At 39.1% G+C, this 25,644-nt stretch overlaps 1 protein-coding gene across 9 annotated transcripts in view; it reads left to right on the top strand.

The window, feature by feature from the left end:
* The window catches only part of CPEB1 (cytoplasmic polyadenylation element binding protein 1), a 112,150-nt gene that overhangs the window by 10,263 nt on the left and 76,243 nt on the right, over nucleotides 1–25,644 (top strand). For all 9 annotated transcript variants that reach the window (XM_077124313.1, XM_077124306.1, XM_077124305.1 and 6 more), the window contains one exon: nucleotides 11,202–11,376. Coding sequence is in view for 2 of the 9 variants with exons in the window: in XM_077124306.1 (XP_076980421.1) it covers nucleotides 11,202–11,376 (175 nt within the window). In the remaining 7 variants the exon portion in view is untranslated. The remainder of the gene's footprint in view (nucleotides 1–11,201; nucleotides 11,377–25,644) is intronic.

Raw genomic sequence — 25,644 nt, 5'->3', positions numbered from 1 at the left:
CAACATTTTCCGTGTGTAGTCGCAACTCACTGTTAGGGAAGTTAACCGTGTCCTTTGTGCCTTGCTGGGAAAGAACCCTTGGAAGCTTGTTCCTAATTTCCCCTGCAGTTTGCTTCAGGCAGCTTTTCCCTTTGCTGACCTTTCTCTTTGTCATTTAGCTGTACTAAATCTAGCTGTGAGTATAGACATCCTGGGTCCTGTAAGTCCTCCTTATCATTGGACCTGGGGGTGGTCGTAGGTACCCTTGAAACAGTGGGCATTCATGAGTATGTTTTCAGATTTTTACTGTGGATAAAACTGCTGTGAATATTTTAGTACATGCTTTTTTCTAGTCATATGCACTCATTTCTCTTGGACATAGGACCATGAGTGCAATTGTTGGGTCACAGGGTGAATACTTCTTACATTTAAAATTGTAGAAATGTTGTACTTCTAGTTGCCTAAAGAATTGATCTCTTTGTACATGTTCCTTTTGCCTAGAGTGCCTTTCATCCCCTACTTATTGTTGTCTGTTTGACAAAAGCCCTTTTAACCTTTCACCTTCCTATTGCCAGTGTTGCTTTTATATGTATTTATGTTGGATTTAGAACATAGCATATAACTTTATTTGTTTGTATTCCCCATTAGACTGTTAATGCCTTGGGAGCAGGGACTCTCTTATTTATCTTAGTTTCCAGAATGGCCCCTGGCATATGATGAGAATACGATTAATAATTGTAATTTTTGGGTCACCAAGCACCATGCTCTACTTTGTTTTTTGCTCATGTAGAATGGTGTCTGATCAGAATTTAAAACCCCAAATTCTGAAATGACTGAGTGGCTGAGAGCTTTGACAGAGGATTTTCACAATGGTAAAATTGGTGAGTGAAGATATTGATCTTGTTTAAAAGCTCAAGAAAGGGTTCATTACCATATATGGAGACTGTTATTGAGGCGGTAAGAATATCCATGAAAGGAGTTTGATATGGATCTGCCGCTCATATTGTGTCTGCATTGAGTGCTCAGATGTAGGTCTCCAGGACTTTATGGATTACTGAGCTGCAGAGCTAATAGTGGTTAACAGTGACAACCTAGAGTGAGTTATGTGCTCTGGATATTCTTGAACAATCTTGAGCAGTCAGTTAAATATTCCCTTGATGTTCCCCCTAAACCTTTCCTAGAAATTGTATTTCATTTTCATGCTTAATCTATAAAGCAGAAAAGAATCTTGAGACAATAGTTGTGCCCTGTAGAATCTGAAAAGTAACTGGAGAAGTACAGGAGAGCTGGGGGAAAGTGGTCCATGAACTGAGTGGGGAGTAGTGGAGGGTCAGATATTTACCCAAAGATGCCAGGGTAGACTTGGGGTAATGGTTGGGTTTTGGCAACTGTGAAGTCATTAATTTAGGAACAGCTGTGTAGTGTCTTTTTTGAGGAGGAAGAAGGCAGTGCTGATAGGAAGTTGTAGGTTAGGAGGACAAACAGGAGGTTAAAGAAGTAGAGAAAATGTGCTTTCCAGGATATTGATAGTAGAGCAAAAGGAAGAAGTCAGTGACTTGGGAGAATGTTTTAAGTCATGAAATGTGTGGGTTTTTGTTTTTAAATTATTTCAGAATGCCTTCAGACTTACACCCACAGAATTTAACATACCTCTGTCCCCCCACATTCCCCGAGTCATCAATTTTAGTATTTGGCCACATTTGCTGTATCATTCTGTCTATAGGTTTGTCTGTCTGTTGATCCATTTTCTGAACATTTGAGTGTAGGTTGTATACATCATGCTCCTTGAACACTTAATACTGCTATGTGCATTTCCTAGGACAAGGATATTTACTTACGTAATCACCTTAAGTGCTGTTTACCAAGTTCAAGAAATTTAACATTAATATAAAGCTTAAAGTCTATATTTCTATTCTTGTAAGTCCCAGTTAAGTCCTTTTTTAGAATATTATTGTCCTCCCTTGTTAGAACCTGTCGAGGATTATTTATGGCATTTAATTGTCATTCTCTTTAGTTTTTTATTCATTATGGAAAGATGAACAACATAAACTTTCTCTTCTCAGACACTCCCAAGCCTACCATTCAATTGGAGTATTCATATTCACAGTATTGTAGAACCCTCACCACGTTCCATTACTAAAACTTTCCATCTCTCCAAACAGAAACCGTACAACCATTGTGCATTAACTCCCCATTCCCCCTAACCTCTGCTACTGGCAGCCTGTATTCTTAATTTCTGTCTCTGTGAGCTTGCGTATTTGCTTTGTAGTTATCATGGGGTTTAAATTTAACATCCTAAGTAAGTCTGTAACAATCTCTTTTGCTTTTATACCAACTTAACTTCAGTGATACATAAACTGTGTTCCTGTACCGCCCTGTGCCCCCACCTTTATATAACTCTTCTCACAAATTGCATTTTTATATGTTATTAGTCCAGAATGACTGTTTTCATTACATTTTAATCATTTGCCTTTTAAATCTTGTAGGAAATAAAAGTGTAGAAAGTAAAAAGTGGAGTTATTAGCCAAAAGTACATTAGTACTGGCATTTATATTTATCCCTGTTGTTAGCTTCCCTGGAGAGTTGTATTTCTTCATGTGACTTCCGTCTACTGCCTAGTGCCCTTCCTTTCAACCTGTAGACCCCCAGCATCTATTGTAGGGTTGGGCTAGTGGTGATGGACACCCTTAGCTTTTATCTGGGACCATCTTAGTATCTCCTTCATATCTGAAAGACTGTTTTGCCGGATGCGTTCTTCTTGGATGGCAGTTTTTTGCTTTTAGTACCTTGTGTCATCTCCTTGCCTTTTTGTCTTCATGGTTTCTGATGAGAAATCAGCATTTAATCTTATTGAGGCTCCCTTGAATATGACACATTGCTTCTCTTTTGGCCTAATGAGTTCTCTATCTTTGGCATTTGGCGTGAGTCTTTGAGATTATCCTGTTTGCAGTTAGTTTGAGCCTCTTGGATGTGTATATTCATGTCTTTTGTTAAATTTGGGGCTTTTCAGCTATTATTTCTTGTACTATTTTCTCTGTCCCTTTGTCTCTTTCTTGTGGGATTCCCACAGTGCATGTGCTGGTGGTGTTCCACAGGTCCCTCCTGCTCTGTGCCCTTTTCTTTGTTCTTCTGTATTTTTTCTCCTTAGGTTGGATGATTTCAGTTCTCTTATCTTCAAGTTCACTGATTCATTCTTCTCCCGGCTGCGGTCTTTCTGTTGGAATGCTTTAGGGAATTTTTAAATTTCTCTGGTCTTCAGCTCTGTTTGATTCCTTTTCATAATTTCCATCTCTGTTACCTTCTCTTTGTGTTCATTATCGTTTTCCTGATTTCCTTTAGTTTGTCTGTGTTTTCCTTTAGCTCTTTGAGCATATTTAGGGTCATTTTTAAAAAGTCTCTGTCTGATGTGTCCCAGGTTGGATTCTCATTTATAGTTTCTTTATGCTATAATTTTCTCCTTTGCCTGGACCATCACTTCCTGTTTCTTTGTATATTTTATTGAAATCTTTTGTTGAAACCGTCAGTGGAAACCTGGACATTTTTGTATTTTAACGTGTTATCACTGGAATTTAAGCTTTGCGGTATCTGGAATTAAGCTTATGTCCAGTTAGTATTATGACAGGGCCTTTTTTGATTGCCAGGAGCTGATAGAAAAAAGGAGGAGGCGGGGGACCACCTTTCCCATACTTTGCAGATTGATCTGTACAGGTATTCCCCTTCAGAGTCTCTCCACGCAGTGGGCTTGGATAATACCTCCAGGCCAGAGCCTAGGCACTCCCCTAATACGGGCATGCATATGTATCCATGGGCATTCTCCCAGATGTCCCCTCTTCCCTAGGAAGCCATTTCCTCACGTTCCATGACGCTGCACTTAATGTCTTACAGACAGCAATCCCTTTCCCTGGGCAGCCCCTTCACTGCTTTCCCACAGCCTTCTGTGGGAGAGATTGAATTGCTGCTTTCTTTGCTAGAGGCATGTTCTGGGATGGTGAATCCCTCAGGCCACCAGAAGTCCAGTTGAGCCACACCCGCGTGCTCCCACTGTGCGCATGAGGGTTCCTCTTCTCCCTCCAGGACGGGCACACTGCTCCGGAAGCTGCTGGTGGGCTGGGGGTGGAGGTGGCCAGCCAGGGCAATTCAAGATCCTACCGCTTTTTGGTAGCTTTTTTCTCATTTGGCACTCATCCTGTGACTGCAGTCCTTTGTCCTCTGGAACTTGGAGGATATTTGTGCCAGTTCTTGATGATTGTTCAAAGCTTCTGTGGGGGAATCGGAACCTGCCTTGATTGAGGCAGGCAAGGCATGGTTGCTTTTTAAGATGCACGCCTGAAGCATATAGTTGACTGAGGGGAAGATGCCAGTGGAGCACAAAGAGGAAAGTCAGATCATGAAGGAAGAGGTGAGGTATCTGATCATAAGTTTGCTTTCGCCCTCTGATTAGAGGAGGAAGTATAAGGACTTGCAGCCTTATGTCCTTTATTTACTGTGTTCTTTATCTTCTCTGGACTTGTTCTCTCCCTGTCTGTTAGGCTCTTTCTCACACCTGCTTGTTAAAATTCTGCTTTTTTGTTAGTCTTCCCCGCCAAAGTCTGAATTGTGAAACCATTCTGAACACTTGATTTAATCTTCCCTTCACCTCGAGCAGTTCTATTTTTTTTATTAGAGAAGTGGTGGTTTTACAGAACAATCATGCATAAAATACAGGATTCTCATATACCATCCCATCTCCAATAAACCTTGCCTTGGTATAGAACATTGTTACAATTGATAGCATGTTTTTAAATTGTACTATTAGTGAAAGTCCATAGTTTAAGAGTTCATTGTGTAGTGTAGTTTCATGGCTTTTATAAAAATTTTATTCTGTTACCATATATCTAATATTTCCCTATTTAGTCATATTCAGATATATATATTTCCGTGCTATTAATTATGTTCACAATGTTTTGCTGCCATCACCAGCATCCATTACCATTTGTAGCATTTTGTATCTACCTCTGTATCTAATTACCACAATGGATTTTTTCTTAGACTTACTAGTTAATTCCTCTGAAGGCAAAGATTGTTTTGTTTACCTCTGTAATCTCAACCTCTAGTCTAGGAGGTTTTCAGTATTGATGAAATGTTAGGTTGAACTGTATGAAATTGCCATTTTGTTGTTGGAAAAATGGTAAAGTATTGGCAGTTTCATATAGACCAAACTAACACATTTTTATTCCTTACATTGTTGCACAGAACACTTAAGGTGGATATCCATTTAAGAATGGGTAAGTAAGGACCAAGAAGAAAATTAAACATGGAGAAGCATAACAACTATAGAGTCATAAAAGTTCAACCAGAACTTGGCTTTGAGTGGCTTGATTATCACCAAAGCAAAATGGAAACTTGACTATGTTAGGAATATAAGTGCGGAAAAAAACAATTTGCATTTTCCAGTCCTTGCATCTGAACGACATTTTTCTAAGTAGGTTTTCATATAAAGGCTGGTAAAAGATGTAGTAAACAGTAACCTCAAAATTCTGTGCATAAATACTATAGAGGTGTTTTAGCTTTTTTATTTTTGGTATAAAACTAACAGCATATTGCCCAAAGTACATTTCAGCAGAACAAGTTCTTTGGGACATCTTAAGTATATTACTTTCTTTTGTTCTTGCTTGATTAATGAATAAAATCTAAATGTTCAGGATCATTGCTTCTTAACTAAAAACCATGTGATTGAATAGAAAAAAAAGTTATTCCTAGAAAGTTTTTAGTGTGAGCATTCAGTTTTACCAGGAGTTCACTAGAATTCCACCCAAAGATCCCAGGTTAACAGCTCCATTTGGAAAAGTAAACTCTGTGCCTGCCCTTCAGACAAACTTGCAAAAATCTACCAGTGACTTTTGATGAATTAATAGTAGGTGATTGTAATAGTTTTAAAGGAGCCTGTGGTGTAGCAGTTGTGCTGTTGAGTAAATGCAAACAATAAAAATCAACCCAGGGATGGTAGAGTTGACCTTCATTTATGACAGTTGTATATTCCCACACCAGGAGTTTAACCTGAAGGAATAATTCCATCTTTCCACCATGTTGGGTCTGGTGTATGTGGTATCCGAAGACAGGATAGGGTTTCCACATTGGGCAGTTTTAGATTTGTTGTAGCATACACATAAGTATACGAAATTGGAATCTTGTTCTTTGATTAACAAACATAATTAGCAAACATGTAATCCATGAACATATGGTGTGTGTTCAGATTTTTAAAGAAGGGATTATGATAGTTTCAAACCACAGATGTGAAACAATTTCAGTTATGTGCTGTAACCAGTAAGTAGCTTTTGGTAGACTTAACCAGGGTGACTACTAAGCATATTACTGAGTAACAGTGATTAAATGAATTAAATGGAATTAGATAACATCTACCACTAACAAGTTATGTATCAAGCATATTCAAGCAGTTTTTATATTTCCAAAATGTACGAAGTATGTGACATCCCCGTTTGTGCCAGAGGCGCTGAGACTGAGGGGTACTGAAGAGGTAGATCTGGTGTGTATACTCCAGAGCCTGTGTTTTTTCTGCTGTGTGAAACAGTGACTCATAATTTTAGGAAGGATTCATCCTATTTGAAAAAGGGGAATGCTTTTTTTAGATTACCCTCTTCCCCTTTTGTGTCCCACTTTGAGGATCACTATTGGAAACCACTATTTTATGATGGGAGCGTCAGAACTCCTGTCCGTGGAGGAGAAGAAAATAGAGAACTGCTCTAAAATACTTTGTATTAATAGTGATTCCTCATAAACTATTTTTCCTCATGGAAGACAGAATAGTTTGTCTTGAGGCCATTTTTAGCTGTTGAATATATCACAGCATTCAACTTTTAAAAAATTGTGTTTCTTTTCCAGTATTGCCATGTAATCCTTCCTGTTGACCCCTGATTGTCAGTAGTATTAAGATTTGAGCTCTTTAATAATCTCTGGCTGTCTTATAGCCAACTTTCCCCATCTATATGAAGAACCAAGAAAAGGTTTTAAAGCTGCACATGATCTTATTCAGCCAAATATGCCAAAAAAAAAAAAAAAAGCCAGTGGAAGCCATCAGGCAATAGTAGAATAACCACGAAAAAACCCTGTATTTCCTCATGGTAAAACATTGATCTGAGTGCAGACCTATAAATTGAGCAAAGTTAAGACAGAATAAATTGGTCTGTTAGTATAGAATTGATAAGAAAGTTTCTGTTTTGAAAATGAGAAACCGTGAACTAATTTAACAGAGTTTAAAAGAATCAATATATTCTACAGTAGGTTTAAGCTTTAGGCAATTTTGTTTATATGTCTTTGGTCTTTTAATTAAGATTTTTTAAATTATATGATTAGGAGGAAGAGTTATTGGGCTCTCAGGCACAAGGGCCTGAAGTATAGACATAAAAGAACAGTTGCCCTAAATCTCTAGTAATTATTTCTCATTTAATGAGCAGATACTTTTTCTCAAGGATCCCTGTGAAAGCCTCTGACCCCCTGTTACAATAGTAATCATACTAGTGATAGCCAGCATTTATTGGTTCAGCACATGATTATGTGCCAGACGTTTTACATATATTAATTCACAAAACAGCCCTGTGGGAGAATATCATTACTCTTATTCCAATTTTATATATAAGGAAAGTAATATATCTTTTCCTATTTGGCATCACTGGCTTTGATTTTTTTTTCCAAATTGATTATTCAAGGCAAATCTTGGTATGTTTAAGCAGTTTGTGGTATAAACTGAGCACCGCATTTGTTTTTATTCTAATTAGAAGACATCATCTGTTTTTTGAAAAAAAAATTTTATAGAGCTATCTTCACACATTATACAGTCCATCCAAAGCCTACAATCAGTGGCTCACACTATCGTCACATAGTTGTATATTCATCACCGTGATCATTTTTAGAACATTTGCATCACCCCAAAAAAATAAATAAGAAACCGTACATCCCATACCCCTTAACCCCTCCTCCTCATTGACCATTTGTATGTCAATTTACCCAATTTTTAAAATCTCTTATCACCCCATTGTTTATTTTTTTGTCCTTGGTTTTTTACTCATCTTTCCATAGAGTGGATAAAAGGAGCATCAGGCACAAGGTCTTTCACAGTTACACAGTCACACTGTAAAAGCTGTACCATTATATAATCATTTTCAAGAATCAAGGCTACTGGAACACAGCTCAACAGTTTCAGGTGCTTCCCTCCAGACACTCCAATACACCATAAACTAAAAAAGGATATCATTATAATGCATAAGAATGACCTCCAGGATAGCTTCTCAACACTGTTTGAAATCTTTCAGCCATTGACACTTTATTTGGTCTCATTTCTCTCTTCCCTGTTTTGGTCAAGAAGCCTTTTTCAATCTCATGGCAAGTCCCAGTTCATTCCCAGGAGTCATATCCCACATTGCCAGGGGGATTTATATCCCTGGGAGTCATGTCCCACTTGGGGGGTGGGGTGGGCAGTGAGTTCACCTGCCAAGTTGGCTTAGAGAGGACAAGGCATCATCTTAAACTGCGTCTCTTGGTGTACTGGAGAGTAGGAGAGGGGAAACAGCAGATTTCATCTGACTTGAGTTCAGAGGTTGTAAGTGAGAGTCTGGTAGGATGGCCAGGCATAATCTTAATTTAGTGTTTTTCATGAGAAGTGAGATGGTAAGATGCTTAGGCTTTCCTTCCTGCTGCAGAAGCAAGTTTCTCCCAAAGCGTTTTTCATATCTCTGTTTCCTAGACCACTGTTGTACTTTACTCAGATTCTCCTGCTTCCATCTTTTGTGTAATTGTTGGTGTTTTCCTTCAGAGACTTCCATACTAGTCATTTACGTGTCTTTCACTTGGCCAGGGTTGGAGAATCCACATATAGGGTAAATCTGTTATGGTATATAAAAATAGGTTAATTTTATGCATTAAGAGGGGCTTTTTAAAGTTTGAAAGCCTCTAATCTAGAAGGTAGTGCTCAGCCCTTCCATGAGGCTTTCTTTCCAATCCATGTTCTTCTCCTGTACCCAAGAGATTGGGCCACTCTTGGCGGCACCCCTCTGCACTCTGTGTCCTTCAGGTTTGCCTTCTCATTGCCACTTGTGTGCACAGTCTTTTTTTCTAAGCCCCCTTGGCTTAAGGGACATGCATGTTTATAGCACATTGTAGCATGTGTTCTGGTTGTTTACGACATGATCAAATCTTAGTTCCTTTTCTAGACTTCAAGAACTTCTGTTAGTTTTTGTTTACAGAATCTGTTGACCCTCAGGATGCCATGCCCATTGTACATAGAGAGCAGTTTGTTAGTATTTATTGGGCAAGTGGGCTTACCCAGAGTTTAATAGGTTACACAAAGTAATAGCAGGCATTTTTTGTTGTTGTTCTGAATTGACCAGCTGTAAGATCTTAGGTGACAGCTTCCCTGCTTTGGTTTGTTTGTTTTCCCAAGGTGATGGGAAATGATAGAATTATGAGGCATACTCCCCTTAGAAAATTGGATCTGTCAACCAATATTTCATGTCTTACCATGATGGTAATTGGGTGTGGAAGGTGAGGGAGATTGAAGAGTGAAAGATGGCATCAAGAGTTCTGCCTTGAGTGTCAGGTGGATGGTGGTATTGTTTTTTACTGAGATAGAGAACTCCAAAAGAATAGGTTTAGGGTAGAGGTTCAATTTGTGATTATTTTTCTTGGAGTTCTTTTTTCATTCTGTAATGTCTTAACTTCTTATGCTAATAAATAGAGTTATGTGCATTTTTAATGGCCATATAGAGTTGCATAACTTATTTAAATAATTCTCTTTGGGTGGTATTTGTGCCACTCTTGGTGCTTACCATAATCCTCTAATAATTATATTTTTAGATATAAAATAGCACTACCATATTCTAGGCACTAACTAAGTTCTTTGTACATGCTATTAAAAGTTGGTAGATATCCTTTTTCCATTTCATAAATGGGTGAACTGATGCACAGAAAGTTTCAGTAATTTGGGGTCACACAGCCAATAAATGACAGAACCAAGATTTTTAACACCTTATTGAGATATAATTTTCTTATTCTATCTAGAGTTGTGCAACCATCACCATAATCTAATTTTAGAATATTTTGATTATCCCAGAAAGAAATCTGGAACCCATTAGCCAACACTCCCCATCTCCTCATTCATCCTAGCCCTAGGCAACTGCTGACCTACTTTAGATTGGCCTCTTCTGGACATTTCATGTGAATAGGCTCATGCATCTTGGGTATTTTGTGTCAGGCTTTCACTTAGCATAGTGTTTTTGAAGATGTATCCATACTGTAGCATGTATTGAAACTTCATTCCATTTTATTACCGAGGAATATATCACGATACAGATATTCCACCAGAACCAGTATTTAAACCCAGGCCTGTCTGATTCTAAAGCTCATGCTGCTTCTGTGTCATGCTTATTCCTCTTTGTGTTCTACTAGGTTAGGAGATTCTTGAGGACAGGGGCAAATGTATTAGTTTCTAGGGCTGCTGAAATGAATTTCCACATCTTGGTGGCTTAAAGCAACAGAAATTCATTCTCTCACAGTTCCAGAAGCCCTAAGTTTGAAATCATACTGTCGACAGAGCCATGTTTTCTTTACTGGGGAAAGAATCTTTCTCTATTGCTTCCAATTTTTGGTGTCCCCAGGCTTTTCCTTGGCTTGTGATAGTATAACCCTACTTTCCCTCTGTCCTGACGTGATCTTATTGATGTGTCTGTATGTCCTATCTCTTCTTATAAGGATATCAGTGTTTGGATTTAGGGCCCACCCAAAACCCAGAATGATTTTATCTTGACATCCTTAATTACATCTTCAAAGACCCCATTTTCAAATGAAGTTACATTCTGAGGTTCTGGATGGTCATGAATTTGGGTGGGGGGGGGGATACTTTTTTTTTTTTTTTTTTTTTTGCATGGGCAGGCACTGGGAATTGAACCCGGGTCCTCTGGCATGGCAGACAAGCATTCTTGCCTGCTGAGCCACCACGGCCTGCCAGGGGGGATACTTTATTTGTCTCTACAGGTATTATCTTTACATTTTAATGTTTTCCCTTCTTACAGTCCTTGCATAGTAAACATTCACTAGATATTTTAATGTCTAGTCAAGAAACCCAAATCCTTGTTATTTTATCTCACAAATGGTGTTGGGTTTGGGAAAAGGGGAGTAGAGAGTCTTTGGATAGAGGAGTGTAGAAAACCTAAACATCTTTTCTCTGTGTCTAGGAAGACGAAACGGGAAGGACCAAAGATTGCTGGGACAACCAAGAAGCACCTGCACTCTCCACATGTAGCAATGCCAATATCTTTCGAAGGATAAATGCCATATTGGATAATTCTCTGGATTTCAGTAGAGTCTGCACTACACCTGTAAATCGAGGAATTCATGATCATTTGCCAGGTGATTTAGATTTGAAAACTTGGATGCACTAGGCTTGCATACAGAACTGTTTCCAGGCAGTACATGTAGAAGGAATTCCTTGTGAAGCTATTAAATACGACCTTGAGTGTGGCAATACTTACCTTCGTGGTTTACTTTGTGAATTGTGTCCCCCTCTCAGTGGAGCCTGCCTTTGATGAGTCTACAGTAAAATTGATAAAAAGTGATAGGTCAAATGTGGCAGGACTATTTATGTATAGAAATATAATGTGAGCCATATATGCCATTTTAAATTTTCTTGTAGCCATATTAAAAAAGGTAAAGAGAAAGGTGAAAATAGTAAAACTTTGTAATTAACCCATCATATTCAGAAATGTTATGTCAGCCTGTAACCAATATAAAAATTTATATGTTACACTATTTTGTTAGTGCTGACATTCAAAATCTGGTGTACATTTTATACTTTCAGTACATCTCATTTGAACTAGCTGCATTTCAAGTACTTAGTATAACGTGACTAGTGGCTCATGTATTTGGACAGTGCAACTCGTGAATGTTCTAATTGTTTTTAAACATGAGTGTAAATCAGCAGCATTTAGTTTTTGATGTATCAGATACCTCACAGAGTCGTGAAGGGAGAGACTTTGATGTCCTAACAGTGTTTCTTCGTCTTTTGTGGGAGTTGCAGTATGTTACAAGAATGCTCATGGAATGTTTTTGTTTGGGTTATTTTTTTAAGTGGTCCTTGAAAAATTGGGTACAACACTGGGGCTTCTCAGAATCCATCATGAGACTGATAATTGCTGGTTTTTAGGTACAAACTCTTTGATTTTTTTTTTAATTGAGCCTTTGAAAAATTCCCATAAAGATGCAGGAATATGTGAACATTACGTAGCTAAACCTTTGAGTGAAAGGCTCATTAAGAAGATTGACTTGTGGCATCTGTAGAATTTGTTTCTGTTAAATTGTATAGGAGGGCAGGGGTCTTACCTCTTCTAACTTCCAAAAAAGCATATATGTAATTGTCTTAATTTCCTAAGGTTACTGTGACATCATGTACCACAAACTAGTGACTTGAAACCAGAGAAAATTTATTTTCTCATGCTTAATGGAGGCTAGAAACCTGAAATCAAGGGGTTAGAATACACCTGCTTCCTCTGATCTCTGTAGGAAAAAAATCTCTTCATGCTTCTCCCTTGGCTTTTTTTTTATTTTTTAATTTTTAACTTTTTTATTGTATAGTATGATATGTATACAAAACAAAGAAATAAAAAAGCAATACGTTTTAAAGCACTCTTTAACAAGTGGTTACAGGATAAATCCAGGAGTTTTTCATGGGCTACCATATGATCCTCTCATATTTTTCCTTCTAGCTCCTCCAGAATATGGTAGGTTAGAGGGCTTAAATACTTTATCACCACAGTCGACTTTTTTTCCTTCTTTTTTTTGTGAAAATAACATATATACAAAAAATCTATAAATTTCAAACCACAGCACCACAATTAGTTGTAGAACGTATTTCAAACTTTGACATGGGTTACATTTTCACAATTTTAAGTTTTTACTTCTAGCTGCTCTAAAATACTGGAGACTGAAAGAAATATCAGTTTAATGATTCAGCATTCATATTCATTTGTTAAATCCTATCTTCTATGTATAAGTCCACTATCACCTTTGATCTTTCTGTACCTTACGTTAGGGGTGTTTGGACTATGGCAATTCTAAATTTTTAGTATTGGAAGGGTCTGCCATTAATATGGAGTAGTCTAGATGGAACTTTCTAATGTTCTGGAGAGGCTGGGCAAGGTTTCAGGACTTATCTGGACCAGGGACCAATCTGGAGGTTGTAGGTTTCTGGAAAATTAACTCTAGCGCATGGAACCCTTATGGAATCTTATATATTGCCCTGGGTGTTCTTTTAGGATTGGCTGGAATGGCCCTGGTTGGGGGTTGGCAGATTTTGAAGCTTGTTTAAGAGCAACTTCCAGAGTAGCCTCTTGACTGTATTTGAACTCTATCTGCCACTGATACTTTATTAATGACACTTCTTTTCCCTCTTTTGGTTAGGATGAAATTATTGATCCCACAGTGCCATGTCTGGATTCATCCCTGGGAGTCCTCTCCCACATCACCAGGGAGACTTTCACCCCTGGATGTCTTGTCCCACGTAGGGGGGAGGGCAATGATTTCACATGCAAAGTTGGGCTTAGAGAGACAAAGGCCACATATGAGCAACAAAAGAGGTCCTCCAGAAGTAACGCTTAGGCATGCCTATAGGTAGTCTTTGCTTTTCCGCTACCTACGTAAGCTTCACAAGAGTAAGCCTCATGATCAAGGGCATGGCCTATTGATTTGGGTGTTCCTAAAGTTTGACACAGTATCAGGGGATTCCCTGATGGTAAGGTTTAATAGTTCCATATTCTTTCTCCTATCCCTCAGGGGACTTTGCCAATACATTTTGATTACCTGCTTAATATACTCTAGGATGTTTCCAGGCTTTACTATAGTCCATACAGGATTAAAGGACCTCTTTCTCATTCTTGGCTCCCTGTGCTTCAGTTGTGCAAATGTGCTATAGTGATAGGTTGAATTAGATTATGCACTACAGAGAATTTCAGTTCCAGACCAAATAATCATATATATATTCATATATATATATATATATATATAAAACAGCCTCTCAAAATCCAGAAATAATAATCACCACTCTGGATTTAACGTATCTGCTCTGAAAGCTTACAACTAGGCCCTTGTTTTCTTATAAGCGTTTTCTAAAGGTGACCATACCATTCTTGGTTTTTTTGTTTCTGGCTTATTTTGCCTCACCAAATGTCCCACGTGTTCATTCACATCATTGCATGCCTTAGAACTTTGTTCCTTTATGTAGCAGCACAACATTCGTTCATAACTATACATCACTGTTCGCCAGTCTGCTTCTCTGTCAGTGCACCCTTTAGCCACCTGCATTTATTGGGCATCATGTAGAATGACCAGAGTCCACAGTCCATCAACATTCTAAATTTTGAGTAAGTTCATTGTTTCCAAGAGAAAATAAACCAATAAACATACCCTTGCCAAACAGGAAATCTAAACCTCCTCTTAACTCTTGTCCCTCCCCTGTTATTTACCTCTGCTGTTGCTATGGTAGTGTTGATGGTTTCCTTTTGAACATAGCTCATAGCATGCAATAGCAGTTTTCCCCCTGTACCCTGGACTTGAATGTTCTTTGTACAAGAGTCATATCTTTGAAGTAATTCTTATAAAAACTAATTCATATTTCTAGTGTGAATCAGTGGGACATGTAGATCTATACAACCCCTCTCAATCTTGTTCATCTTCCATGTGGTAATATTACTTGTAGACCCACCTTCACTTCTGTCTATTCCCTTACATTGGAGTTCAGCCTCGGTAGCTAATGGTTCACCTATCTCTAGCTTCTGTGTATCTCTAAGTCCCCTATATTCTGTTTTATAAGCCTGTGATTATACTTTTATGCTGGTCATTAAAGTGAAATCATACAGTATCTCTCCTTTTGGGTCTGGCTAATTTCATTCAGCATTATGTCCTCAAGACTCATCCATCTTGTCATGTGCTTCAGGATGTCAGTTTGTCTTACTGCTACATAATATTCCATCGTATGTGTATACCACATTTTGTTGATCCAGTCATCTGTTGATGGGCATTTGGTTTATTTCCATATTTTGGCAATTTGAATAATGCTGCCATGAACATCAGTGTGCAAATGTCTGTGTTGTTGGTTTCAGCTCTTCTGGATATATACCAAGTAGTGCCATTGCTGGGTCATAGATATTTAGTTTCCTAAGGAAACGCCAAATAGTCTTCGATAGTGGCTGCACCATTATACATTCCCACCAGCACTGCATAAGTGTCCCAGTTTATCCACATCCTTTCCAACATTTATAGTTTCCTGTTTGTTTATTACAGCGGTAGTATCTCATTGTCATCTTGATCTGCATTTCCCTTATAGCCAGTGAAAATGAGCATCTCTTCATGTGCTTTTGAGCCATCAGTATTTGCTCTATAGAAAAATACCTGTTCATATGTTTGGCCCATTTTATAATCGGGCTGTTTGTTCTTTTGCTGTTGAGTTTTATGATTTCTTTGTGTATACAGGAAATTAAACCTTTGATACGTGATTTCCAAATATTTTCTCCCATTGAGTTGACTGCCTGTTCACCGTTTTGACAGTCTTTTGAGGTGCAGAAGCATTTGATTTTGAGGAGTTCCCATTTATCTATTTTTTCTTTTGTTCCATATGCTTTGGGTGTAAAGTTTAGGAAGCTACCTCTTATTACTAGGTCTTGAAGATGTTTTCCTACATTTTCTTTTAGAAGTTTTATGGTGCTAGTTCTTATATTTAGGTATGCGATCCACTTTATTTTTGTGTAGGGTGTAAGATAGGGGTCCTCTTTCATTCTCTTGGCTATTGATATCCAGTTCTTCCATGCCCAATTATTGAAAAGACTATTTTGTCCCAGTTCAGAGGATTTGGGGGCCTTGTCAAAAATCAGTTGACCGTAGATTTGGTGGTCTGTTTCTGTACTCTTGATTCGATTCCATTGGTCAGTGCTTCTGTCTTTGTGCCAGTACCATGCTGTTTTGACCACTGTGGCTTCATAATAGGTTTTTTGTTTGTTTGTTTGTTTGTTTGTTTTTTATAGCTCAGATGCAGCTTCATTCAGTGTTTTAACATGATTACTTTACAATTAGGTATTATTGTGTTGTCCATTTTTGAGTTTTTGTATCTAGTCCTGTTGCACAGTCTGTATCCCTTCAGCTCCAATTACCCATTATCTTACCCTGTTTCTAACTCCTGCTGGACTCTGTTACCAATGACATATTCCAAGTTTATTCTCGAATGTCTGTTCACATCAGTGGGACCATACAGTATTTGTCTTTTAGTTTTTGGCTAGACTCGCTCAGCATAATGTTCTCTAGGTCCATCCATGTTATTACATGCTTCATAAGTTTATCCTGTCTTAAAGCTGCATAATATTCCATCGTATGTATATACCACAGTTTGTTTAGCCACTCGTCTGTTGATGGACATTTTGGCTGTTTCCATCTCTTTGCAATTGTAAATAACGTTGCTATAAACATTGGTGTGCAAATGTCCGTTTGTGTCTTTGCCCTTAAGTCCTTTGAGTAGATACCCAGCAATGGTATTGCTGGGTCGTATGGCAATTCTATATTCAGCTTTTTGAGGAACCGCCAAACTGCCTTCCACAGTGGTTGCACCATTTGACATTCCCACCAACAGTGGATAAGTGTGCCTCTTTCTCCGCATCCTCTCCAGCACTTGTCATCTTCTGTTTTGTTGATAATGGCCATTCTGGTGGGTGTGAGATGATATCTCATTGTGGTTTTGATTTGCATTTCTCTAATGGCCACATAATAGGTTTTAAAGTCAGGGAGTGCTAATCCTCCCACTTTGTTCTTCTTTTCTAGGATGCTTTTAGCTGTTTGAGGTCTCTTTCCCTTCCAGATGAATCTGGTAGTTAGATTTTCCAAATCTTCAAAATAGGTTGTTGGAATTTTGATTGGTACTGTGCTGAATTTGTAGATCAATTTGGGGAGAATTGACATGTTAACTATATTTAGCCCTCCTATCCATGAACGGGGAATGTCTTTCCACCTGTTTAGATCTCCTTTGATTTCTTTTGGCAGTGTTATGTAGTTTTCTGTGTACAAGTCCTTTATGTCCCTTGTTAAGTTCATTCCTAAGTATTTGATTCTTTTAGTTGCCGTTTTGCATGGAATTTTTTCCTTAACTGTCTCCCCAGCTAGGTCATTGCTTGTGTGTAGAATTGTTACTGATTTTTGCACATTAATTTTATATCCCACGACCTTGCTGAATTTGTTTATTAGCTCAAGTAACTTTGTTGTAGATTTCTGAGGATCTTCCAAGTATAGTATCATATCATCTGCAAATAATGAGAGTTTTACTTCTTCTTTTTCAGTGTGGATGCCTTTTATTTCTTTGTCATGCCTGATTGCTCTAGCTAGAACTTCCAGCAGTGTTGAATAATAGTGGTGACAGTGGGCATCCTTGTCTTGTACCTGACCTTAGAGGGAAAGCTTTCAGTCTCTCTCCATTGAATACCATGCTGGCTGTTGGTTTTTCATAAGTACCCTTTATCATATTGAGGTACTTGCCTTTGATTTCTATCTTTTGGAGTGTTTTTCTCAGAAAAGGATGCTGAATTTTGTTGAATGCTTTTTCAGCATCTGTCGAAATGATCATGTGAATTTTCCATTTTGATTTATTATACATTAATTGATTTTCTTGTGTTGAACCTTCCTTGCATTCCTAGTATAAACCCCACTTGGTCATGGTGTATAATCCTCTTAATGTGCTGTTGGATTCGATTTGCTAATATTTTATTGAGAATTTTTGCATCTGTGTTCATTAGGAAGATGACCTGTAGTTTTCCTTTCTTATAGCATCTTTACCTGGTTTTGGTATTAAAATGATATTAGCTTCATAAAGTGAGTTAGGTAGAGATCCTTTTTCCTGAATTTTTTTATAAAAGTTTAAGCAGGATTGATGTTAGTTCTTTATGGAATGTTTGATGAAATTCCCCTGTGAAGCCGTCTGGTACTGAGCTTTTCTTTGTAGGAAGATTTTTGAGACTGATTGAATCTCTTTACTTGTGAATGGTTTGTTGAGATCGTCTGTTTCTTCCTGAGTTGGTGTAGCTTGTTTGTGTGACTCCAGGAATTTGTTCATTTCATCTGAGTTGTCCAGTTTGTTGGCATATAGTTGTTCATAGTATCCTCTTAGGATTCCTTTTATTTTTTCAGCGTCTGTGGTAATGCACCCCTTCTCATTTCTACTGTTGTTTATTTGCATCCTCTCTTTTTTTCTTTGTCAGTCGTGCTAGTGGCCCATCAATTTTATTGATTTTCTCAAAGAACCAACTTTTGGTTTTATTGATTCTTTCCATTGTTCTTTTGTTCTCCCGTTTATCTGTCTCTGCTTTAGTCTTTGTTATTTTTCTGCTCCTATTTACTTTGGGGTTAGTTTGCTGTTCTTTCTCAAGTTCCTCCAGGTGTGCCATTAAGTTCTCGACTTTTGCTCGTTCTTGTTTATTTATTTTCTTTCTTGTTTTTTAATATAAACATTTAGGGTAATAAATTTCCCTCTCAGCACACCCTTTGCCACATCCCATAAATTCTGATAAGTTGTATTCTCATTTTCATTCATCTCCAGACAGCTACTGATTTCTCTGGCAATTTCTTCTTTGACCCATGTTTGTTTAAGAATGTGTTCTTTAATCTCCCTATATTTGTGAATATTCTTGTTCTTTGGTGATTATTGAAATCTGGCTTTATCCCATTGTGATCAGAGAAAGTGCTTTGAATAATTTCAATATTTTTAAATTCATAAAGGTCTGTTTTGTACCCCAGCATATGATCTATCCTGGAGAATGTTCCACGAGCACTAGAGAAGAATCTATAACTTGTGCTTTGGGGTGTGTTGGTTTGAAATGATGCATGTGCCCTAGAAGAACCATGTTTTAATCCTAATCCCTTTTGTAAAGGCAGCCGTTTCTTCTAATCCCTATTCAGTTTTGTGTGTTTGAAACTATAATTAGATCATCTCCCTGGGTATGTGATTTAATCAAGAGTGGTTGTTACGCTAGATTAGGTAGAGGTGTGTCTCCACCCATTTGGATGGGTCTTGATTAGTTTCTGGAGTTCTATAAAAGAGGAAACATTTTGGAGAAAGAAAGAGATTCAGAGAGAGCAGACGATGCTGCAGCACCATAAAGCAGAGTCCATTAGCCAGTGACTTTTGGAGATGAAGAAGGAAAATGCCTCCCGGGGAGCTTCATGAAACCAAAAGCCAGGAGAGAAAGCTAGCAGATGATGCCACATTCACCATGTGCCCTTCCAGAAGAGAGAGGAACCCTAACTGTGTTCGCCATATGCCTTCTCACTTGAGAGAGAAACCCTGAACTTCATCGGCCTTCTTGAACCATGGTATCTTTCCCTGCATACCTTAGATTGGGCATTTCTTAGACTTCTTTTAATTGGGGCATTTTCTCAGCCTTAGAACTTTAAACTGGCAACTTACTAAATTCCCTTTTTAAAAAGCCATTCTGTTTCTGGTATATTGCATTCCAGCAGCTAGCAAACTAGGACAGGGTGCAATGACCTGTATGTTCTCTATTTCCTTGTTGGTTTCTGTCTGGTTGTTCTGTCTATAGAGGAGAGTGGTGTATTGAAGTCTCCTACTATTATTGTTGAAACATCTATCGCTCCCTTTAGTTTTGCCAGTATCTGTCTCATGTGCTTTGGAGCTGCTTGATTGGGAGCATAAACATTTATGATTGTTATATTTTCTTGGTAAATTGACCCTTTAATTAGTATATAGTGTCCTTCTGTGTCTCTTAGGATGTCTTTACATTTAAAGTATGTTTTGTCTGATATTAATATAGCTACTCCTGCTTTCTTTTGGTTACAGCTGTGTGGAAAATCATTTTCCATCCTTTCACTTTCAATCTATTTGTATCCTTGTGTCTAAGATGAGTCTTTTGTAAGCACCATATAGCTGGATTATGTTTCTTAATCCGTTCTGCCAATCTGTATCTTTTAATTGTTAAGTTTAGTCCATTAACATTCAAAGTTATTACTGAAACAGTGTTTCTTGATTCCACCATCTTATCTTTTTTATTTTATTTGTCAGATCTATATATTCTTTTCCCTCTTTCTCTTTGTATTCTTTAAATTGCCCTTACTGGTACTCTTTGATTCTGTGCCTACTCCAGACCTCCCTCTCCTATCTTTTTTTTTTCAGCTGGCAGAACTCCTTTTAGTATTTCCTGTAGGGCCGGTCTCTTGTTGACAGATTCTTTCAGGACTTTGCCTGTGAAAACTTCAATCTCTCCCTCAGTTTTGAAGGACAGTTTGCTTGGGTACAGAATTCTTGGCTGGAAGTCTTTTTCTTTCAGGATCTTGAATATTATACCACTGCCTTCTCGCCTCTAGGGTGCTAGTTGAGTAGTCTGAACTCAGTCTTCTGTGGTTTCCCTTGTATGTAGTAGAGTGTTTTTCTCTTGCTGCTTTCAGGATTTTCTGCCTCTCTTCACCAGTTGATAAACTGGTTACTATGTGCCTTGGGGAAGGCCTATTTGGATTTATTCTGTTTGGAGTTCGTTGGGCTTCTTTGATTTGTATATTTATGTTCTTAATGAGGGTTGGGAAGTCCCCCCCCCCATTATATTCTCAACTATTCTTCTTAGCCCTTTACTCCTCTCTTCTCCTTCTGTGACTCTGATGATTCTTATATTTGTTTGTTTTGTTTTGTCTATCATTTCCCTGAGTTCCCGTTTAATGTTTTCCATCTTGATTGATTTGCTTTGAGAGTTGGTTTCTTTCAGTAGTCTAAGGCCTTGTGTTTGTGGAATGGTTGTAGAGCAGGGAGCAGGGCATGGGTTTGGGCACTTAGTACTGTGATTTGTTACAGGGCAGGTATGGATGCAGGTTGGGGGTGTTACACTGATGCTTGTGAACGTGAGAACCCAGAGGCCAGGAGGATGTAGCTGTGTGGGGGCACCGGTCTGGGGGGCGTAACCCTGGTGTTTGCTGGCTAAGGCACGGAGCCCTTTGTGTGCATGCACAGAGCTGTGGCAGCAGATCGGTGTTACGCCTTCGTGGGTTGGGGACATACGTGACCCGGCTGTGCTGGTCAGCACTTTCTCAGAGCTGGAAAGTGTGGCTGAGGGCCGTGTGCATGCGCAGTTCTAGTACTGCTTTAAAGTGCTATTCCTAGAGCTGAATGACGTGAATGCCGTGTACATGTGTGGGCCTGGGAGTGCCGTAAACAGATGCTCAGAGCTCAGGTGGGCGGAGTAAGGCTGGGTGACACTGGGCAGGGTAGGGGTGTGTATGCAGGGATAGCCTGGGTATGGAGGTTGGTGCCCATAGCCTTTATGCACTGGCAGCAGCCTGCATGAACAGGGAGTGGGAGGTAGTTCTTTGGAGGTGTGCAGGAGTGGAGGTGTGGGGCAGTTACATGCACTGGGGGCTGATGGGGTGGGGGCGCCTGGAGTGTGGGAAATGGGAGTGGGTGACAGGGTTCGGGTATGTGGGGTATGGGGTGAGTCGCCGGTCACGGGGCTGTGCTGGTGAGGGTAGCGCGCCCAAGGAACGCAGCCTGGCTTACTTCCTAGACTCAGGATGCTCCAGTCTGTGCACTCCTGCAGGCTCTGCGCCTCTGTGCCAGGCTCAAGCTTTCTGCCTCACGTGTCCTCGGCCTCTGCAACCAGGGCAGAGGTGGTGTAGAGACTCTCCCAGGTCAGCCACACTCCTGAATCACTGCCTCAGCCACCCTCCCATCCCTTCTCTGACCCCTGTGTAGAGCAGGGCTGATCTCTCCCTTTGCTTTTTGCAGTGGCCTGCCAGGGTCTGTGGAAGCCTCTCCTTCACTTGGCACATAGTATTCTGCCTTGTCTGACTGAGTCCAGAGTTCCCCTTCTGATAAGGACACTAGTCATACTGGATTAAAGCCCCATCCTACTCCAGTATGATCTCACTTACTTAATAAGATCCTTCAAAGATCCTATTTTCAAATAGGGTCACATCTGTAGATTAGGGGTTAGGGCTTGAACATATATTTTGGAGACACAGTTCAACCCACAGCAGCAATATTTTCTATTAATCCAAGTACTAGTCATGAGCTAACTTTTGCTGTTTTAGCTTATGCTGTGTTAAATCGAGGGAATCTGCTTGGTTCTACATATATGTTCTGATTTTCTCTAGGTTGCTTGAGAACGTACTGGAAACTTTTCTAGTTTATAGAAAAGTATTTTTTCAGATAATGCCAGGTTGTTGAATTGTTTAAGGGAAAGGGCCATGATTGGTGAGGGAGAAACTTTGATAAGTGGAAGCTTGCCATTGCCCAAGGTGCCCATCGGCCTCACTGGTTAAGATTTCAGGCCCTGGTGAGGGTGTTACTCTGCACTCTGTAGCTGGGCAAACTACAAGGTATAAACTTTTCCATCTCTTCAGACTCTTCTTGAGCACACATCCTAAGAGGTTTAGTAGGAGGTGTGCAGTGAAGAAATTGGGAAATCTAGATTCTAATATTGACCTTGGCCACTTAAAGAGGTTAGCTTTCTTAACTGTAGAACAAAAATGATTCCTGCCTAACCTGTCTCACAGGGTTCTTCTGGGGCTCAGATGAAAAAGCAGTGCTGTAGGTGTAAGGGACCCCAAGGGATTCCTATCAAGTAGGAAAGTTTCCTATCAAGTAGCTGATGTTCTGAGCCCCTCACATGCACCTAGCCCCCACGAAGTGGTTAGCCCTTCCCTCTTTCCTACCTGAGATGTCAGTGCAGGGCTATGGGCCCTTGGTTTTGAGCAACGAAGCAGGGCTGCTTGGTTTATGACAGAGAGTGTATTTCCTGGGTTCCTCCTAGAAAGAACCCCTAATAGACCAGGCCCAGAGAAAATCCAGCCTGTCTGCTTATGAGAGAGCAAATCTGTATATAAATTCTTAATAAAGAGCTTTAAGAAATAACCTGACCTTGTAGCTTCTAATCAAAAGTAATTTTGTCACCTAATGTTTTGTTTTGTTAATGCTGCTAGAAATGCAGTATACCGGAAATGGGTTAACTTTTATAAAGGGAATGTATTAAGCTACAAGTTTATAGTAGTTCTAAGGCCATAAAAAATGTCCAAGCTCAGGCATCTAGAGAAAGATACCTTGACTCAAGAAAGGGCCTGTGACGTTCAGAGTTTCTCTGTGGGCTGGGAAGGTGCATGGCAAGGTGGGCTAGCTTTCTCTCCTGGCTTGTCCTTTTAATGGCTTTCCAGTGAGGGACATTTTCTTGCTCCGTCTCCAGATGTCTCTTGTCTGTGTCAATTCTCAAGCTTTTTCCAAAATGTTTCCCTCTTAAAAAGACTTCAGTAAATGACCCACCTTGAATGGGTGGAGACACATCTCCATGGAAACCACCTAATCAGAAGTTACCACCCAACGGTATTGAATGAGAATTGAAGAGCATGGGTTTTCTGGAGTACAGAACAGTTTCAACCTGGCACATCTAAGAAAATAATAAGATTTGTAAAAACTCAAGAACAAGATTGTTTATCACAGTGACAGCCTAAGGTGAAATAAATTGTAGCAGTTATGAAATATGATGTTTATAGAAGACTGTTTAGTAGTGGATGAAGATAATCACGGTATCTGAAATGCAAAAGCACAGTACAAAACAATATGGCATCGGGCGGGCCATGGTGGCCCAGCAGGCAAAGTTCTTGCCTGCCATGCTGGAGACCTGGGTTTGATTCCCAGTGCCTGCCCAAGCAAAACAAAACAAACAAAAAAACAATATGGCATCAAGTATGTGTATATGCATAGAAAAAGACCAGAATAATATGCATAAATGTAACAGTGAAGGAATGATGTGTCATTCCTTTCTAGTGCTTTTCTCTACCAGGTATTCTATAACAAACGTATTTTTAAATAAGAAATAATTTTTAAAATAGTGTATCCTGCTGCAGTTTTTCACATTGCTGTTTTTCATACATCACGTTTAATTTTCTTGATGGACTCTAGCAATAAGGAAAAGGTCTTTTATTGATGTCTTGCTAACATTATGTTCATTTTTGGTTATCATTAGAGTTAAAATAGCAAAATTAACTTCTTTCACATGGGTGTGCTTTGCAATAGTTAAATGTTTTTGTTTTTTGTTTTTTTCATTTGAGCAGATGTTTGAGTGTAAGTCATGAGCAAGGATGTATACTAGGCATGACAAAAGATTTCATGTCATGATATTCAATGCGAGTGGTAATAGAAGTACATACTCAGTTGATGTATTATAAGGCATCATTGGAAAAGTGCTGTGACAAGGTCAAAAGAAAGAAGTCACGTTGGTTAGGAAATTGGAAAGTGCTTTTTCATGAAGCAGCATTTGAAATAAGCTTTGAAAAAGAATATTATAGATATTTCAGTAGTAACTGGATGTTGAGTAGATTTTTTTCTGGCCAATAGGGCTGAAAGGTAAGAATCCTGCGTTTGTAATAAGAATCCCACGCACACACATGGTAAAGCTTCCAGGGCTTATCAAGAAGCCACACAACTGTCCTGCAACCACAAACACTATTTCAGCACCTCGCATTCTGTAAGTAGAAGACTGCATAGGGGGTAGCATTTTAAGTGATTTCCCTCTCTCTCTCAGTCGAGGATAGTGGGATAGGATGCTATTTCCCCTTTCAAGCCAAGCAAGGGGAGTATTTTCCAATAGAATCTTTTGTGTAGATTGAGAGTCCTGCCAAGACAAAAGGCAAGGTTGAACTGCTGGTTAAGTGACATATTTACTCTCTGCTACTGACTGTTTGAGTGGGGAGGAATGAAAAATTGAGAGAGATGCTAGGACAGGGAAGGATGGTGGCTGAAGAGCTGTCTGAACGCCCACCTGTTGACACACAAGGAATTTGTGACTTCCTGTGGCTCAGAGAGTCCCTTTTGCAGACGGGACCTGGGCCTGAGGTTTTTGCTTAGTCTCTTACCGAGAATGCCCTAACTGGGTGAAGGTGTTGGGAGCTGAGATGTGGCTGGAAGGCAGGTCAGAACTGGATCTCATTCACAGACAGCTGTGATGAGGGTATCCACACGTCTTTACGGAGGGGTGCCTACCACACTCTAATCCTATAACCTACAAATGTGTTAAACTCTGTGGAGAAGGAAGTAAGTAAATAAGTTGTAATTTGGTGTGATTGAAATGTTATTGAGGGAGAAAGATCAAAGGTGATGGTAGAGTTATACAGAGAAGGTAGGGTTTAACAAATGAGTCTGAGTGCTAAAATATTGTTCATCTTCAGTACCTTTGAGCTGCTAGAAATAAAAACCTAAAATTGTGGAATTGTAACCCACACCAAACTTTGAAATCTGTTCAACTAGTTGTTGCACTGTGCTTTAAAATTTGTTTTTTTGTATATATGTTTTATATATATATATATACTGAAGTATAGTATATCTACTGAAATGAAAAGTACACAGATTATACATGTACACATAAATTTTCACGTACTGAACACATCTTGTATAACCTTCAAATCTAGCGGTAAAAATTAACCCCCTAAAGGTTTCTGGTAACCCTTCTAGACCATAACCTCTGAAGGGTAACCAGCATACTGACTTCTAACTGCATAGACTAGTTTTGTCTGTTTTTAAACTTATAAATATTATCCTGTTTAGCTATGCGCTCCATCATTATTGCAACCAGTAGATATGGATCATTTATTTGCATTGCTGCA

This window comes from Tamandua tetradactyla, chromosome 12 (assembly GCF_023851605.1).
Source record: "Tamandua tetradactyla isolate mTamTet1 chromosome 12, mTamTet1.pri, whole genome shotgun sequence".
Taxonomy (NCBI): domain Eukaryota; kingdom Metazoa; phylum Chordata; class Mammalia; order Pilosa; family Myrmecophagidae; genus Tamandua; species Tamandua tetradactyla.
Note: the sequence above shows the minus strand (reverse complement) of the source record. Positions and strands in the feature narration are given on the sequence as shown.